At 44.8% G+C, this 15840-nt stretch overlaps 2 protein-coding genes across 7 annotated transcripts in view; one reads left to right on the top strand and one right to left on the bottom strand.

Annotated features, from left to right (window-relative positions):
• Nucleotides 1-310: 310 nt before the first annotated feature.
• CUNH6orf120 (chromosome unknown C6orf120 homolog) lies at nt 311-1785 on the bottom strand. The gene is made up of 2 exons (XM_010628898.1): nt 1692-1785; nt 311-1425 (listed from the first exon to the last, which is right to left on the bottom strand). The coding sequence occupies exon 2, from the start codon at nt 1375-1377 to the stop codon at nt 817-819; it is 561 nt and encodes a 186-aa protein (XP_010627200.1). The 5' UTR covers nt 1378-1425; nt 1692-1785; the 3' UTR covers nt 311-816.
• A 46-nt stretch (nt 1786-1831) lies between these two features.
• Wdr27 (WD repeat domain 27) overlaps nt 1832-15840 on the top strand; it is a 211509-nt gene continuing 197500 nt past the window's right edge. For all 6 annotated transcript variants that reach the window (XM_010628906.2, XM_010628903.2, XM_019208131.2 and 3 more), the window contains exons 1-3: nt 1832-1970; nt 7914-8106; nt 10326-10467. In XM_010628906.2, the coding sequence (XP_010627208.1) occupies nt 7921-8106; nt 10326-10467 (328 nt within the window). In that variant the 5' untranslated portion in view covers nt 1832-1970; nt 7914-7920. The remainder of the gene's footprint in view (nt 1971-7913; nt 8107-10325; nt 10468-15840) is intronic.

Genomic DNA, 15840 nt, shown 5'->3' with positions numbered 1-15840 from the left:
AAAATTCAGTAGAAATACTTAGCAACTTAATCAAAAATATTTTAATTAGCCTGAAGTTACAATTATTTTTCATTAATCTTTCCTAAGTTGAGTTGTTTCTGGCTAACCAAAACTAGTATAACAGTGTTATGTAACTGAAGAATTTTAATATGTGACCCAGAAATGAGATGGTAAATGGCTTCATAAGATTTTTGCAGGTGGGTTCAGAGTTGTCAACTTGGCACAGGAACAAAAATACCTTAGTGCCAGGACGTTCTTTGGATAGAAGGTACCCTGTCCCTACTTAGGTAACAGGCTTGAGGCTTTAGTCTGTACCGTAGGAGGTGTAAATAAATGACATTTCTGACCTGATTGTAGGAACCCTTGACAATTTAACAGGTTGAACTTTCAGAATGTCTGCAGTAAAATTACAAAGTTATCAACCTTCTTTTTTTTTTTTTTTGGGTACTGGGTATCAAACTCAGGACCTTGCGCTAGCGGTGGCACCACTGAGCTAAATCCCTGGCCCATCAACCTTTTAATCTATGACTGCAATAATAATCTTGACTAAACCTGAAAAACTAATCAGAATGTAGTTTAAACATTTTATTGAACATAGCCTTCACATGAATTTTGATCTTTAAAGAAATACTGTTTGCTCCTTTTTCCTATTTTGGGGGTAGGGGTAATTGAGGTAACAAAACCGTATGGCTTTATTTTTCCATCCCTTGTCCACAAAGTGAATTTCAATCAGATAAACGTAGCAAGATTCACAGCACACTGCAGTCACTTTCTCTGATTAAGGGTACTATTACTCTCCAGAGCATGCTCAAAGAATCAGAAAAGAATTTCAAGTACAAGTTTCAAAATGCTTATTACTATAGTCCAGAGAACGGACTCCTCCTCTTGTGATGCCTCCTCTGGAGCATAGGCGTGCTTCTGACCAGTGTCTGCCCCATCTGAAGAGTATGCATTGCCCAGGGGGTACTGGTCCACCGTCCGGTCATAGTACACTTTCATCTCGAAGTCACTCTCTTGGTGGGACGGGTGTCCGTAAATGCCTATACCCACGGGGCGCTGAAAGTGCGCGGGAATGACCACGGAGTCCTGGCCACAGGTGGCCGACTGCAGCTTGTAGTCATCAAAGCTTGGGTGAAGGGTACTATCTGACACGTACAGGTCCGCATCGCCGCTCAGGCTCCGCATCCGCAGGACGATCCTGCCCTCGTGGTTGAGCCTCAGGTAGCTGTAGTTCCCGGCCCCGATCTGGCCGTGGACCACGTGCAGGAGGAACCACTCTTCTGGTACGTCATAGTCGTCGTCCTCCGCACCCTGGGCTAGGGCCACGGCCTGGGAAGCCAGGAGCATCAGCAGAGCTCTCCGCCAGGGCGTCGCCATCGCCAGGCGCTCAACGCTGGGGCGTGCTCATCGGCAGCCGCCTGGTCCCTGCGGGGACGCACAGGTGAGAGGCGGACCACAGGGAAGTCCACCCAGGCACCCGCAGCCAGGCGCCCACGCGTCCGCTCAGGGGCCCCCGGTAAGGGGTTGCATAGTGGAGGAGGGAAAAACGAGGTGGGGGAGGGGAGAAAGGCGCGGGGAGGGGACGGCAAGGAAAGGCGCAGGCGAGGAGATACCCTAGGAGAGGAGACGGCAAGCTGGGGAGCGGCAGAAAGGGAGGCAGGTGGATGAGCAGGGCGGCCACCGCCACTCACCACAGCGCAGAACCAACAGCACAAAGGCCGGACCTGGCCTCGCCCGAGAAAGCCAAAAAAGGGGCCGCACCGGAAGGGAAGGTTTACGGAAGCCCAGGGCCGCCCGGAAGTGAGGGGGCGGTTCCCTCTTCCGGAAGTGAGGCCCCTCACTCTCACAAGAATGGTGAAGGGGCGTGGCGCTGCGAGCTCGCTTTCTGGTAACCATAGCGACGCGACTTGAGCTGGTGGCAAGGTAGCGCGGTAGTCTCTCCAGGACTCAGAGGACCACAGGGTTTATAGGTGAGAAAGCGGAAGATTCTTCTAGCGTGTGCTGCCTGTATCTGTGCCCGTGGAAAACGTGGTGCTCTGCAGACGCTCCCGGGGAAGGAACCCACGCTTGTCTGTTGATCGCGCCTTGTTCTGTGCTTCGGAGCGCCGTGTGGCTGAGTCCCTGCGTGGAGGGATTTCCGGGGGCTCAGCTCTTGAACCAGGTTGGGAGACCTGCCGGCCCACTTTGTGTAGACGGGGAAATAGACTCGAACCCTTGGGATCACCCTGTGGCCCTTTTGTGCTGCCTGAATAGAGTCTCCTGCGGGAAGACCCCGTCTTGGTCAGCCTTGTGCTACAGTTCAGGCTGGCTGGTTTAACTGAAATTGGGGGACTCTGCTTCCAGGGAGTGACCACCACTGATGACTGGACGTGATGGACGTGGCTCTGGTGGATCACTGTAGTCTCTCCTGCTGGTCCTGGGTTGATGGGCAACCAGTCCCAAGCAGAAACTGCTTATTTTATTTCCCTATTGAGAAAGTATATTAGGTTGGAATACACGACAGTGGATACAACAATAGGGCTACTTTTGAATATGCTTTAAGTCATTACGAAAGAAAATAAGTCTAAACTTCAGTGTCGTAACTGTTAGGGATAGTAAATGAGTTTTTCTTTCGTCAGTCTCTTCAGGTGCTGTAATATACCATAGACTGGATGCCTCATAGAAAACAGACATTTGTTTCTTGCAGTTCTGGAGGCTGGAAATCCAAATCAAGGCAGTTGGCATCTGGCAAACGCTCAGTATCTTGCTCATAGATAGATGGCCGTCTTCTCACTGTACTCAGGCGATCGGAAGATTGATTAGGATTTGGAGGGGTCTTTAATAAGGGCATGAAACCCATCCAGGAGGCATCCACCTTCATGGCACAGTCACTTCCCAAAGGCCCACCTCAGAACGTCAGTTTGGGGTGAACTTGTGAATTTGGGGTGGGAAGTAGTCAGGCTAGGGCCTTGTGTAACCTGTCCTCGAGGCACAAGAGGGAAGAACGGAGTCTGTGAATTTAGGCTGTCCTCAGCAGGTTAACAATAATGTACAATTTTTAAAACATCAAAACATCTGAGAGGGTCTCCTTAAATTACTAAGTTGCCCAGGCTAGGCTCAAATTTGTAATCCTTCTGCCTCATCCTCCTAGAGTATTGAGGTTACTTTATAGGTGAGTGCAAGGGTACTGGTACTTTTAAGATACTTAATAATTTTTGAAATAATTTAAAGCTGTAGTAACACGGGGTATAACTTGGTTGCATTCTCACATCTCTATCAGAGGGTCTCCTTAAATTACTAAGTTGCCCAGGCTAGGCTCAAATTTGTAATCCTTCTGCCTCATCCTCCTAGAGTATTGAGGTTACTTTATAGGTGAGTGCAAGGGTACTGGTACTTTTAAGATACTTAATAATTTTTGAAATAATTTAAAGCTGTAGTAACACGGGGTATAACTTGGTTGCATTCTCACATCTCTATCAGCTGTCATTCAATTTATAGTTATATCCTTAGTTTTTAGCTCTGTTCTTAGAGTAGCTAGAATTGGAAGCCTGTTTCTCTCCTGGCTAATGTGGAGAACTTTATTTTGCTCTAAGTAAACCTTCAAGGCCACCTTTTTATTTTTCTTCCTTAAGTGCTAGGGATTGAACCCAGGGCTTCACACATGCTATACAAGCACTCTTTCACTGAGCTATCTCTACCCTCAACCCACCTGCATGGGTACATTTTGGTGCTGTTTAACTATGGGAGTACAACATGCTTTTATATTTTCCTAACTCACAAATGTAATGGCATGTTTCTAGCCTGCTTAGCACTATGAGAGAAAGGGTTTGATCTTTTTTAATCAGAAGAAAGGCATTTTATTTTTTAAAAACATGCACATGTATATATAGAAAAAGCTACAATGAAATGCACAAGGTTTTAATGTTGGTGCCTGCTGAATAGAAAATAACTTTTCTTCATTTTCTATAATTTGTATATACTCTTTCTATATCGGACAGAAGCTATTAAATATATAGTTTCCAGTTTTCATGAGATGACTGCTTTTGTTTGCTGGTTTAACTTTAAAACAATCTCTTTAAGTGTCACTTATCACTGCATTTTCTTGCTTCCCTGGGTTATGGTTTAGATTTAAAATGTCCCCCCAAAGTCTCATGGGTTCAGATGGGGCTGTTGGAAGGTGATTGGATCATAGAGATGCTTTACTCATCAATGGATTACTTTATTGATGAGTTCATAGCTGAAAATGCTATTAGGAAGTGGGGTGTAGAAGAGTGTATTCTTGTCCGTGTTTCTGCTTCTGGCTGCCACGAGGAGAACCCTTTTCTTCCATCATATCCCTCTGCCATGATGTTTGTGAACATGGACTTAACCCTCTGAAACTGTGAACCAAAATAAACATCTCCTTTAATTTGTGGCTGTGAGGTATTTTGTCCTAGAAAGTGAAAGTGACTAACACATCCAGTCTCAAATAAACTGTAGTTTCCTGAAAAATAAGACTTGTTCCTATGCATGTGCATTCAGAGGATGTCTGTGGAGAAGTCTTGTTACTTGGATTATCCCTGTGGAAAGTAGAGCAGGGAGAGGAAACAGGGATGGAAAATTCAAATTCACTGTGTCGGCATTGTTTAAATGTTTTACTCTACATTGCTTTTGTAATTGAAAAAAGAAAAAGGTCAAACCACTTATATTGGTAAAGGTTGTGTAAATGGTATCAAATAACCAGAACAGAATAGTAGTATATACTTTAGTCACAGGGTCCTTTGTGGCTGTTCCAGTCAGATCTTTCTCTTAGGCAGCTCTCTGAAAGCTGTGACTCATAGATCTCCTCACCATTAATTGTGATGTGTCAGTGTCACTGGAATGAGAAACATCTAGCAAATAAGTAAAGCACAATTTGGGTGTGTCCATAGGTGATTGACATGTAGGCCAGCAAACTGAGGACGCAAGACCCACCCCAGTGGAGATTGAATATCAAAGAGGAAAGAAGAAGGAAGTGTGTCTGTTTTGAAGAGCTCCAGTCTTTCTGAGTGTATGCGCCCTTTCCTGACTTTGCCTTTGGACATGTGTCTCCAAGTCTCTGGTTTCTCCAGCCTTCCAATACAGACTCACATCTGTGCCCCTTCAGTCAGCTTCCAGACATTTGACCTTGGACTGCTGCTGAATCTTTAATCCCTCTTGTTCTGCAGCCTATGTCTTCATAGCTTAGCAGCTACCAGATCCTCTGGTTCTCCAGCATGCAGATGGCCATTGTGATGTGAGCCCACCTAATCCCCTTGCATAATTATATATATATATTTTAATTCCTTCTTTTCTAGAGAACCCTAAGTAACTCAAACCTCTTTCATCCATTGTCCATCTCCCTTGGGCCCTCCAGAATCTATTTAGTTAGTGGTTGGATAAAGAGAGGAGTATTAGATGGAAGAGTTTTATGGATCAGGCTTGTGTGTGCATCACTTACGCCCTCTTGTTACCTCTCCTTGTTGCCCTGGCCTGAACTCAGTCAGGTGGTGCCATCTAATTGCAAGAGAAGCTGGTTATTTGGGTTAGTTCTGTGTGCCCCCCAAAAGGGGGATGTTTGGTAGAAAATGAGCAGCCTCCCTTCTGGTGGTCATATAAACACACCTTGTCAGAGGGACACACCTGACTAGGGTGCCCAGCCTGATGGGTGCATCTCCCCTCATTACACAGTTCTCTACTGGACCTAGGTGTGGTTCCTCATGGTCCCAAGACCTGGAAGCTAAGAAGACAGACTGCTGGCTTTCTTTGCCAGGTGTGACCAATGTTATTGCAACAAGTTCTCTTTCAGAAAGAGGATTGCTGTAGAGGCTTGGTCCATAGTAGCTCTGAAATCCTTTGGGTAGAGCTGGGAGAGCTTTCCCAGTTGAATCCAGGTTTTGTCTCTGACCATTATTTTCTGAACCCTTGGTTTAACCTTGGCTGTTTTCCTGCCACAGGCCCATCTGATATAGTCAATGAAGACATGTCCTATTTGCTGTTGTAGCCCACTTCCTGGAGACATGGGATCAGGCTAGAACTGGTCTGTGGAGAGCTGTCAGTGCATCTTTACTCTCTGCGCTGCATTTCTTTGGATTTTGAGAGCATAGTTGGCTCTGGACAGTTTGTATCTCCTTAGCTGAGAGACTGATGCCTCCATCCTTCCTTGTCTCCTCCTCAAGCCTGTTTTTTTTTTTTTTTTTTTTTCTTTTTTTTTCTTTAACACACTTGTTTTCCGGGTGGCCAGTAACTGCAATTAGGTGGAACTAAAGGTAACCGCCTGTTATGCCTTATCTCTAGATGTCTTCCCAAAGCCTCACACATACATAGGTAGGGATTTTCAGAGTGATTGGGTTATGGGCATGTGATACTGGATCATGGAGTGTTACTGTAATAGTCTGTTGATTGGTTTAGCATAGTTCTAGGTGTGGTAATAGACTTACTGATGAGGGAAAGCCATCCTGGGTGTGAGTGGCACCGACCAATAGTGTTATAGCCTGAATGGAATAAAAGAAAAAAGAAGAAGGAAGGTTGCTTCTTCCTGCCTCCCATGCCATGGGCTGTTTCTCATCTTCCATGGTGCCCTGCTTTGGACTAATTGACTGAAACCTCCACAATAAACCAAAATAAACTTTCCTCATTTAACTTGTGGATATTGGGTATTTTGTCCCACCAATGAAAAGGTAACGAAGACACCACCTTGTTCTTATCTTGCTGGAAGGCTGAATCCTGATGGCCTTTTCATGGACACCTGAAGATATTTGGGACCAATCTTTGAAGTGCTCCCTGTGTATTTTTTTTTTTTTGAAAACCAGATTATTCCTACAAGGTGGCCAGTTCCAGAAAAACCAAATCAGTGAAAAAATTAGTATCTGGGAAATTTATATTTAGTTTAATTTGCTAACAGAAAAACCAAATGAGCTCCTTTTCAATTATGTTTCCCTCACAAATAATGAAAGTACTAAAATTCATATAAGAAAGAGCTGCAGGCTTTTGCTACGGCATACATTGCCCTTGACCTTGTTCACACACTGAGTTCTTGCCTTGGATGACAGCATATATCCAGTGTGCAGATTGTCATCCAGGAGGAAAACAGACTTGTGTCTTTTCACTGAGGCATTCATGCCATTCTGTAGTACACACAGATCCAAAACTGCTCAATATGGAGAAGCTTTCCTGACAGTTCAGGCACAGGGCAGAGCCTATATCACCAAGGCTCCTCATGGTCTCTTCCCACCCTTCAGTGACTACGGCCCAGTTTCTTCAACTAATGCTGTTGAGTGTGAAGTGAGTATGAACTTTAGGAAAAGCTGACTCTAGGAAGGGTCCCATGTGGCTTGCAGCCTAAATTCAGCTTGGAAACTTGTCATGTCTTAATTTCTTCTGTCCTGCAGAAGGTTGGGGAAATGACTTCCAATTCAGTGTCCATGTGCCTCAAATTACTGTGTTTATGAAAGTACTAAGAGTAAAGGGGGGAAAGTCTGAATCATTCTGAATCATTTCAGTGTTTTATTTATGCTTTGTGAAGATATAGCCAGTGAATCACTGGTTATAATACCCAGGGTAACCTAACTGAGTGGCAGAAAATGCCATAAAATACTTGAGTATATGCCAGGCTGGCTGTAAGAGAGCTGGACTACTTTTCAGCTTACCACAAACTGCCCTGCTGTGGTCAGATGGAAGATAGCTTTGGTATAGTAGTTGGCACCAGAAGCCATGATTTTGAATGCTGTATCCATCACATTCAGTAGACCTCACGCAGGCCTCGCCTATGAGTTTGGGGTCTTGCTGCACAGTGAGAGGATGGACCAGGCCATACAAGGCTTGTAGGGTGAGCAGCCTGGGACTGAATCCATGATGGAAGTGGATATAAATAATGGATATTTACCTACATAAAATATAACCCCTATAGTCATCTTATGTGTACTTTGTGTTTTCAGGTTGAAGATGGAAGAACCCCATGAGATTTCCTGTACTGGTGGCAGAGAGAGTGATATAGTAACAGAAGAATACCTGGCTGGCTCCAAGGAGTGTGCTTCTCATGTGCAGCTGGCTTGCAGTGCAGAGTTCTGTGCCTTCCCTTTAGATGGAAATCAGCTTTGCCTGTGGGGCTGTAGGGGTCCTTCACACGAGGTAGTTGACAATTTGTGAGTGTTTCTTAAGTCTAAGGTCATGAAGACCTCACCCTGTGCCTGCGTTTCTGTGATGCTGTTTGGGCAACATTTTCTTCTGTTCACCAACCAACCATGGGAGCCATTCAGCCACCAACCATGGGAGAAAAAAAGTATTGATAAAACCATTACATTAATTTCTTCTTTTTAGAAAATAAACTACCTGGAATTTCTTTATTTAAAAATGCCTTTGGTACAAACATGAGGAAGAAAAATTTTGCCATAACACAATTAAGACTCCCTCATTCACATCACCAGCTTGATCTTTCTCTGCAGTGAAACACACAATACTTAAGAGAAAAGCCTTCTGTAGGAAGCACACACCTGGTAACCTGCTCAGGCCTCACCTCCTACCCCACCTCCCAACCAAGGCAGATCCATCTTGACTTCCAGAAACAGAGGTCAGCTTACTCGTGTTGAGCTGTGCACCTTGCACTTTTCCAGCCAGAGTCTCTTACATTCAGCATTGTGTTTACAAGGCTCATATCACTTCCTTTTCACTGCTTCATAGTACACTGTTGGAATAGATCACAGTATGCTCATTCTAATGTAGCTAGACACTTGCCTTATTTCCTTTACATGTCTGATGGTGTATGCACTTGTGCTGTTGCTGAGTTTCAGGGTGTGTTCACTTAGACAGTGCCAAGCGGGTTTGCCAGTGTTGGTACCAGTTGGGCGCTGTAATGGTATGTGAGAGCTCCATGCCTCACAGCCCTGCAGGTGCTGAGCCTTTTCATTTCGGTCCTGGTGGGGGCAGGTGGATGTCATGCTACCTGATTATAATTTGCATTTCCTGAAAGCTTGGCAATGAGTGAGGTTCGCCACTCTTTTGCACACCGACTGGACATTTAGATATTTGCTTTTGTCATATATGTGTGAGCTGTGTGTGTGTGTGTGTGTGTGTGTGTGTGTGTGTGTGTGTGGTGCTGGAGTGTCTTGCCACTTTCCTACTGGAACATCTCTACTTCTCCTGTTGGTTTGAATAAGTTCTTTGTATGTTACAAATAAAACGGCTTTCTGTCACTTTAGATTAGTTTGCAGTTTCAAAATAATTATTTTGAGATGCATCCACATTGTTGCATTTATGAGCATATCCTTCTTTTTCTCTTTTCTTTCTTCTTTTGTTGTACTATTGAGGGGCATCCCATTATGTGATATATTGTACCTTGTTTATTCTTTTTCCTGTTGGTGGACATTTAGGTCATTTTTAGTTTGGGGCTATTACAAACCAAATGATATGAATTTTTTTAAATGTTTATGTCTTTTGCTCTATAAATGTCAGTTCATACTGGCTAGCAGTTTTCCTCAAATTTCCTGTATTTGTGTTGATTTTATGTCCAGTTATTCTATCAATTACTAAGAGAGGTGTATTTAAATCTGTAACTCTGTGAATTTGTCTGTTTCTCTCTTCTAGATTTTGTTCATTGTATTCTGAAACTGTTGTGGAGTATCTATGTAATTAGTACTTTTTATATTTTCTCAATTCAATGAGTCCATTTGTTCTAAGTGACTTCTCTATCCTTGGCTGTATTCCTTGCACTGACATTTTCCTTGGCTACTTCCTGTTCTCAGTAGTATTAGCATGCTGCATACTTCACTTTCCCCCCACATCCTTTATGTCATTATTGCCATGCATTTTTTGGGGGGTGTGTGAAAAACCCCTCAGTGCAAGACATTGAAGCAACAGGAAAACATCGCACACATTTACTAAGGCAGGAACAGTTAGGTGCTCCTCAATTTTCCACATAAGTATCAGCATTAGACCTTGTGGCACCTGCCTCCAGCATCATCTGGCTCCCTGCAGGAGCCCGCAGGGCCTCCAGCCTGGGTGTCTCCTCCTGGCTTTGCTGATTCCTCTGTAGCAGTCCACTCAGCTGGTCCCCCTTCTGTGTCCAGTGAGGGCTCCTCATGCATTTGTCCATCAACAAATTCCAGAGAAGGGAGGAACAATGCCAGGTGCATCATGGTCACTGAGCAATGCTAGTGACAGTAGTGTGTCTAGCCTGAGAGGATCTTTCTGGAGTATATAAGCCAAAATTTTAATGGAATTCAAAATGGGTGCATGAAACATATATTTGATAACTTTAATATTTAATTTCCTAGGTTGAAGTTATATTTTTGTTCTTTCAGTTTTAGATACTATATGTAACTTAGATAGTTTTGTTTCTGATTTTTTTTCAGCTTCTGATCTTACAAGGTCACCTGCAGTCAATCACTGCTATCACTTTTGGAAATCTAGAGACCCCACTGCTCATCTGTTCGGCATCACAGGATGTTGTTATGATATGGAACCTGGATGGGTGCAGGGAGAAGGTACTTCAAGGTAAGTAAAAAGGTACAAGTAATTTTAAAAAGTATTCAGAAGGAATGACACACCTGTAAACTTGTCATCAGGGCTGTGGGTTTCCTCTTTAGCCTTCCATTGGCTTTTCTGACTTTTGCTGCGGTACATGCTGAGATAGCCTCAGGGAGTTCATTCTTCTGAACTTCCCCATTTAAAATTATTTCATGGTGATTCGAAGATGTGCAGCAGGCTGGAGTGTTTCTGACACATGGGTGTCTTGGGACCTCTACTATGTGCTGGGCTGGAGAGTCATAGTTCTGGGAGGAGAGGCTGTAGCAAGAGCCTGCACAGAGTGTGAGGCAGGCAAAGTGTGCACCCAGGGAACTCCAGGGTTATAAAGTGTGGGAGAGTGAACTCGGGGTGAGATGGGGAGCACAGAGCAGGAGCATCTTACTGTTACTGGGAAGCTGTGTTGCAACACAGCGGGACCCTAACTCCCAGGGAGCTGCAACACACCTTGATTCCTTGTATCCTTGACAAATGATTTCAGACAACACACATAGGCCATCATATATAGGTAGAGTTTATTGCAAAATAATAGAGCAAGAGGGAGAGAAAACACACCTTCTAGCATAAAGGTGAGTGTTAAGCACAAAGCAAGTGCCAAGATGGTAGTTGTACTGAATGAGGTCTCAGTTTACATTTTTATGATTACCTGGGTCTTTTAAGAAGTATCCTTTCCTTCCTCTGAGGTAATTCTTCTTGTACAAATAAAATGGGCTGTGTTGACCTGCTTTAGAGAGAAATAGGTGGATGTCTTTCTTTAGTTTGTTTTGAGACCTTAAGGTTTTTCTGACTCCTCCCCCATGCTTTGGACTTTGTACAGGCTCTGAACCTTGTCTGCCATTTGATTTTGTAATATTTCCTTTCTCATAAGTTGATTCCCTAGGTAGCATCATTCACGGCTTTCTAAGAATATCAAGCAAGTCAAGGGCTCTATATAACATCCTCCAATTCCCCACAGAGGAAATAAAAATGAGAGGGCAGATGATCAAACCAGTGAAACGTACAGTGAGTCCATCTGTGCTGTAACACAGGGAGATAAAGAATATTCCTCCATCACTGCTGTGTATAGGGAGAGCCCATGTGCAGCAACCAGTCCAGCCAGGGGGCAGCCAGGACCATAGATTGCTGCCACGGGATGCCATAGGGGCAGCTTGACACCTTCTAGGCCTTGAAAACCAATCAGTAATGAAGCAGTCTTTCACTTGGATGTTGACATTACTCAGGTGGAGTCCAGCCCAAATATTTGGCAGCACCGGGCAAAGCATAGTGATTTGTGTTGTTCCCAGCAAAGAGGAGCCATCTGAGTATGGCATCCTGTAGTGAGAGTGAGCCTTACATAGTCATCCTGTATTCAAAAATATCCATCATTGAGTAGTAGATTATTATTTCTGACCATAGAAAGGAATGGTCCTTTTGAAAAGGGAGGCCTAGCATCTCTTCAAATGATGGCATCAGTTTCATTCTTTGAAAAGTATTTTTCCCTGTCTCTTGTGGTCCAGGGTCGAATTGCTGGGCAATTGGTATGCATCTATCTGAATGAGTGGTATATGTACTATCACAATCTGTTTTTGCTCCACACAGATATAGCCCTGTAATTTATTCCAGTCATGGCCCTGAAGTGGAGAGACCCATTATGGCGGTCCTGATGTGTGGGAAGTGGGGAGTAGCCCCCATACCCAACATGCATCACATTTTACATCCTGAGCATATTGCTGAACCCAAACAAGCAAGGAGTCTTCTCTAGTGTGGCAAATTAGAGACAAAAGCCTATCAGGGACAAAAGACAAAACATAGGTAATCAAAAGAAATGATGATTGAACTCCTTTTGTGAGCTCATATCTCCTGGAAACACACATGAAAAAGAGGGTAATTATAAGAAAGGTGTGATTAGGAGAACACTCAAGGTACATGTAGCCCTCTGCTGGAAGGTGGCTCTGTGGGTGGAGTGAGGCTGGTTAAGGCAATTTTGCTAGATGAGACTAATTGGTTAGGTGGGACCATGTCTAGAGATTTGAGTGTGGCATATAGGGTTACACTGAAAATTTGGAGTAATCACAAAACTGTAATAGTCATACCTTCATCTGCTTTGTACATGACCACTCCCATGCCTCTTCGGGTGAGCAGGGACACATGTATGTACTTATTTAATGCAGAGACAGGCAGAGTCAGCCCTGAGTTGCTGCCCTAGATCACTCTGGAAGGCAGCCCCTCCCTCCAACCTGCACTCTGGGTTCTAGGAAAGCGGCCTTCAAAAGCCACAAGCCACTGTGTGTGGTCATAGTGGCTGGAACAGAAACTGAAACCTTGGATATGTGGCTGGAGATCTAGAGTCCCAGAGCCCAAGGGCAGCTCTCTGGTTGCATGTTGGTGGACGACTGATAAATCCACAGTATTCCTTCATTTGGGCTTGACGTGGACAGCTTACCTCGACTGGTCAGTTACCAGCCCTCTGAGCCTGGCGGCTTCTTCCTCCTGGTTCCCTTGGTGGCTTCCTTGTTCTCCAGCCTTGAGTATGAGCTTTCCTCTTTCCTGTCAAAATCCACCCTTGATGATTTTACATGGACCACTGGGTAGTGACAGTGTTTACATACTGTACAGCCAGTCCTGATTCTACCCCTGTGGGGCTCTGGACATTTCCCGTGAAGCCTAAGAGCATGGCAAGCTTCCAGTACTGATCTTTGCCCTCACACACTCTCTCCTCTTTCTGCTTTCCCATGGGCACACCATGGCTCTGTCTTTCCTGGACAGGACAGAACCATTGTCCCCTCACACCCACATCCAGTTCACAGGTGAATTCTCTCTGCTCTGCCTTCGCACTGTATCCAGCTTCTGGATTTTTCTCAGACTTCCCAGTCTGCACCCCCGCTCTGGCCACCGAGTCTGTCTTCTGAATCTAGCACTGGCCTCTCACTGCTTTTCTCTGCTAGCCCTGAATCTTATACTGGTCCCTCACTGCCTCTGTCTGCTCCCGTTCTCCATGCTGCCATTTTGTTCTTGACCCAGTGGGCAGAGGGCCCTTTAAAAGTCAAGCTGCTTATCTGCTGCCTGTGCTCAAAGCCCACAGGGCTTGGGTAGTGCCCTCAAACTACAGGCTGCACCCCACTAGGGATAGTATAGCCTAGTCTTGCTGGAACTTCCACCTTAGAGTCACTGCCTGTTTTGTCTTACCCTTCACGTTTAGGCCCAATTGTCTTCTTGCCATGGCACTTCTTGGTGCCACCTAGCATCTGATCCCCTCCTGCTGCCTCTTCCCACAGTGTATGCTTCCTTTTAGCAGCTTTGGGAACTCGTGTGCCTCCCTGTCCTGGCTCTCTGTGCCTCCTGCTCACATGCTGTGTTAGAGAATTCTATGAGAGCAGAGGACTCTGTGTGGTGACTGTTCCCAGTTCCTAGAAAGAGGCTGGTGTTGTACAAAAGCCACGGAGCAACCCCATAGGATGGCCTTTCAGCAGCCATGTTCCATGAGACACATACATGTGTTTCTTTTCAGGGCCTCATTCGCTAAATACTGGTCCCTGTGCACAAAAGGGCCTGAAGATGGGACACTTGTCCTCTGCCCACATATTGTGGGCTGCTAACTGTGTTCTACTCAGGGCTGGTCATTTTTATCCATATACTTGTTGTCCTCAACATGGGACCCTCAGGCTGGCTTGGAGATGTCCTTGTTGGAGTAAAGAGCCCCAGAGGCAGTGACTCTGATAGCACACTGTCCCTCTGCCTCCGCAACATAGCAAGAGCAGGTCACAGGGAAAAGAACATGGGGTGAACATGGGGAGAAGGACTGGGGCAGTCAGCTCAGTGTGTGCGACATACCCTGGGTCCTTACATCCCGGGAGGACGAGGCCTGTGCTTGATGATACCAAGTGCCTCCCTGTGTAGCAGAATTCTAATGGGAATAAGGAGGATTTATTAGTGTTCACCTGGCCAAACTGAACTCGTGTTCAAAGTGGTGGCTGGTTAAACCAAGGAAAGTTCTACTTTTTATACATTTAGTCAAAAAGGGAGGTGGATTTTGTAGTGATGCAGTAAGTTTACCAGAACAGGACAAGGGCAGACAGTTTAGTAATTTAACCTTGTAAGAAGACAGTGTGTTATTGATCAAGTGGGAACAGAGTGTTATAAACTTCGTTTATAGAAATATGAGTGGCTACCTTATCAGTACCAAGGGGAGGTCAGAAGTTACAGGAAATGGGGTGGAACCTGAGTGGAGAGCTGCTCAACTGCTTTTAGCTAGGAGAACTGATTTTCTTCTAAGTTCTGCTTTATTCCCCCCTTTGATGCCTTCTATAATAAGTTTTACTACAGAGCATCATCTTTATTATTATCAGTTTTTTGGTTACAAAGGGATGCTCAGCTCAATCTACTGAGCAGAGGTTGGTACTTGGTGACGGCCATCAGTCGAGTGGTGGCATGTCTGTCTATCAGAGTGTTTGTGGCCAACCGAGTGTTTTTGACAAGTAGGGGTAAGAGGCAAGGGAAAGTTACAATTTATGTTAATCCTCAAGCTTTGGCCATGTGCACTGGTCAACTTCCAGACTGACTAGAGCAAGGCCGGTGTTCCCTCAGGCTTTTGCTGTGTGTAGACTAGTCTGCTTCTGGAGGGCTAGAGCAGGGCTGTTGTCTTTGGTGGTGGCCTGATTTTGTTGCAGGATCAGATGGTTCTGATGGTCTAGTTCTTGCTGGCTGGTCCATTTGTATTGGGCTGTTGGCTTTAGCTGACTGTGGTACATCTAAGACACATGAACAGCTGTAACACTAGCAGCAGTGGGTGTGGTGTTTAACAGTGTCAGGAGGAACCATTTGTAATCAGGTCACGTTGGATTATGTGTCTGGAAAATGAATTGTATCAAATCTGTGAGGGCTTGGGGCTTTTTTGTACAGGAGAGTGTATGAGTTTCTAATTTAGGAGATCAGTGGTTGAGAAGGGCTGGTAGACCAAGGTGTGTTGTCCCCCTTGAATTTTGCCTTCCATGTCATAATAGATGGGTCCTCTAAGTTTTTGGAGAGGCATCTGTAAAGCCCTAGTTCAGCTCGATCAGATGTGGCTTGCTTGACTCTCTGGGCTTTATCTTTGTCTTGAGGCATTGACTCTGGCTTTTCTTCCTTGCGTGGAATCTAGTGCTCGTTGTCATTTGAGCCTCTCTTTCTGTGGGCTGGCCTTGGCAATGGTAGAGGGTTAAATGACAGCATAAGAGGGAGGGATTTTTTTTCCTCTTTTGACTGCTCTTGTAGAACTAAGTGTGTGTGTGTGTGTGTGTGTGTGTGTGTGTGTGTGTGTGTGTGTGTGTTTTCTCTCTCTCTCTTTTTTTTTTTTTTTTTTTTTTTTTTTTTTGTGAGCTTTTTTCT

This window comes from Fukomys damarensis, unplaced genomic scaffold (assembly GCF_012274545.1).
Source record: "Fukomys damarensis isolate Sample0158 unplaced genomic scaffold, DMR_v1.0_HiC HiC_scaffold_14, whole genome shotgun sequence".
NCBI classification, from domain to species: domain Eukaryota; kingdom Metazoa; phylum Chordata; class Mammalia; order Rodentia; family Bathyergidae; genus Fukomys; species Fukomys damarensis.
The sequence above is the reverse complement of the archived record's forward strand: the minus strand, read 5'-3'. Positions and strand labels throughout refer to the sequence as shown.

Excerpts from the sequence above, each read along its gene's own strand:
- CUNH6orf120 (XM_010628898.1), bottom strand. The coding sequence starts at position 1,377 with ATGGCGACGCCCTGGCGGAGAGCTCTGCTGATGCTCCTGGCTTCCCAG.